Source organism: Austrofundulus limnaeus, unplaced genomic scaffold, assembly GCF_001266775.1.
Source record: "Austrofundulus limnaeus strain Quisiro unplaced genomic scaffold, Austrofundulus_limnaeus-1.0 Scaffold444, whole genome shotgun sequence".
NCBI lineage: Eukaryota > Metazoa > Chordata > Actinopteri > Cyprinodontiformes > Rivulidae > Austrofundulus > Austrofundulus limnaeus.
In genome coordinates, this window is record NW_013952846.1 from 68,649 (window position 1) to 70,217 (window position 1,569).

The following is a 1,569-nucleotide window of genomic DNA, read 5'->3' on the forward strand; positions in this document are numbered from 1 at the left end:
ACACACACGCGCACACATTCCCACAGCGCGCTAAGAGCAAATGGTTCAATCCTTCTGTTTTTTTACATTACTGAACAAAATCCAAGAATGAGAAAGTGAGAGGAGAGAGAGACAAACTCCCTCCCAACATGGTTTACCAGAACCACACCTGATCCGCTCCAAACTCCTATTTTCATAACATTTGGTTTTACTGACAATGCTCTGAGCTATGTGCTGTAATAAAAACAAAACAAAACAAAAAACTACTGGTAATACGTAGATCTTTGTAGATCATCACAAATAATCTGTTAAAAGGACAGCATTCAGATTTTCTGTCTAAATATTGATGTGTATGAATCTGAAATTCCTTCAACTACACATCACTGGTCCCAGCAAATATCGTTGCACTTCACCAAAAACCTTTTCTTCCAGCTGTCCCTCAGTGGATACTGCATGGTCCTGAAAAGCATTCAATATGTTGAAGTATTTRAAGCAAGTCTTAGTCAGCACTAACTATCTTGCACTTTGTGGTGTGGTAGTTTAATGTAACACGAAGYAGACACTCCACTATGTCTACAAAAAGGATTTGTTTTTTTGCGTTTTCATTCACCATCCTTAATTTGTTTTCTTATGCTCTGTTTTTTTTTTGTCATTTTTATGTACAAGCATGTCCTGTTTCCTGTTTGATTTATTTTTCTGACAGCATTACAGGCCTAGTTTGTTTACTACAGTAATTTGGGTAATTTTCTGCCTTTTCATAAGGATGAAAACATTTCTAGGAACAGTACTGTGTTTACTTTTAAAAACCACAAATAAAAAAGATTTTTGAAAATAAATAAAATTTTAAAAAATAAAATAAAAACTCTGTGTGGACAAGGCCTAAATCACTTCTCGGGAATTGTGTGAATACAGTGTTTGTCAATTTAGCAGGTGCCAATGAACAAGCCTTAAAAGCCAATCTGTGCCCTGGTTTAAAAATCGGCAAAATCAGACATTCCCATTTCTAAAGCCTCAACAAGAGAGATTTCTGCCTTAAGAACATCCTACAAAAACATCAGGTTTTGTCTTTGAACATCCACATATTATTTTGTTACAAAGATCTTGATGTTATACTGCAATCTTGACTGTAAACTTTCTCGGATGGCAGCAGTAAAAACTCAGCGAAAAGACTCCGGATTGCCTCAGTCAGAAAAGATGTAGCTTACAACTTGATCTGACCCTGTACAAGTCATTGAGTTCCTGTACAAATGTTCTACCCTGCTGCAGGTGACTTTTCTCTTCAACATGGTGATCTGTACTATTCCAACAAATCTACTCCAAATCAGACATTATTAATAACAGTCACGTAGCGAGAGCACCTACCAATGTTTTGATAGAAGTCACAGATTTCAGCTTCAGCAGGAGTTGCTGGCTCTGTAAGAAAAATGTATAAAAAAGGTCAAATGTGCTGTGTATGATTACAAGGTTCATTCATAATTACTGAATCATATTTTTGCAAAAAATCAGAAATAAAGACCAATGGGCCTCATGCAAGAACATGTTCGTATTCTTATCCTAAATTTCTCTTACTTTTGTTCGTACAAAGGGTTC

General features: G+C 36.0%; 1 protein-coding gene across 1 annotated transcript in view; it reads right to left on the reverse strand.

Moving 5' to 3' along the window:
* pdxdc1 (pyridoxal-dependent decarboxylase domain containing 1) overlaps nt 1–1,569 on the reverse strand; it is a 55,715-nt gene that overhangs the window by 17,347 nt on the left and 36,799 nt on the right. Inside the window, exon 13 of the mRNA XM_014024884.1 lies at nt 1,342–1,392. Coding sequence (XP_013880338.1) covers nt 1,342–1,392 — 51 coding nt within the window. The remainder of the gene's footprint in view (nt 1–1,341; nt 1,393–1,569) is intronic.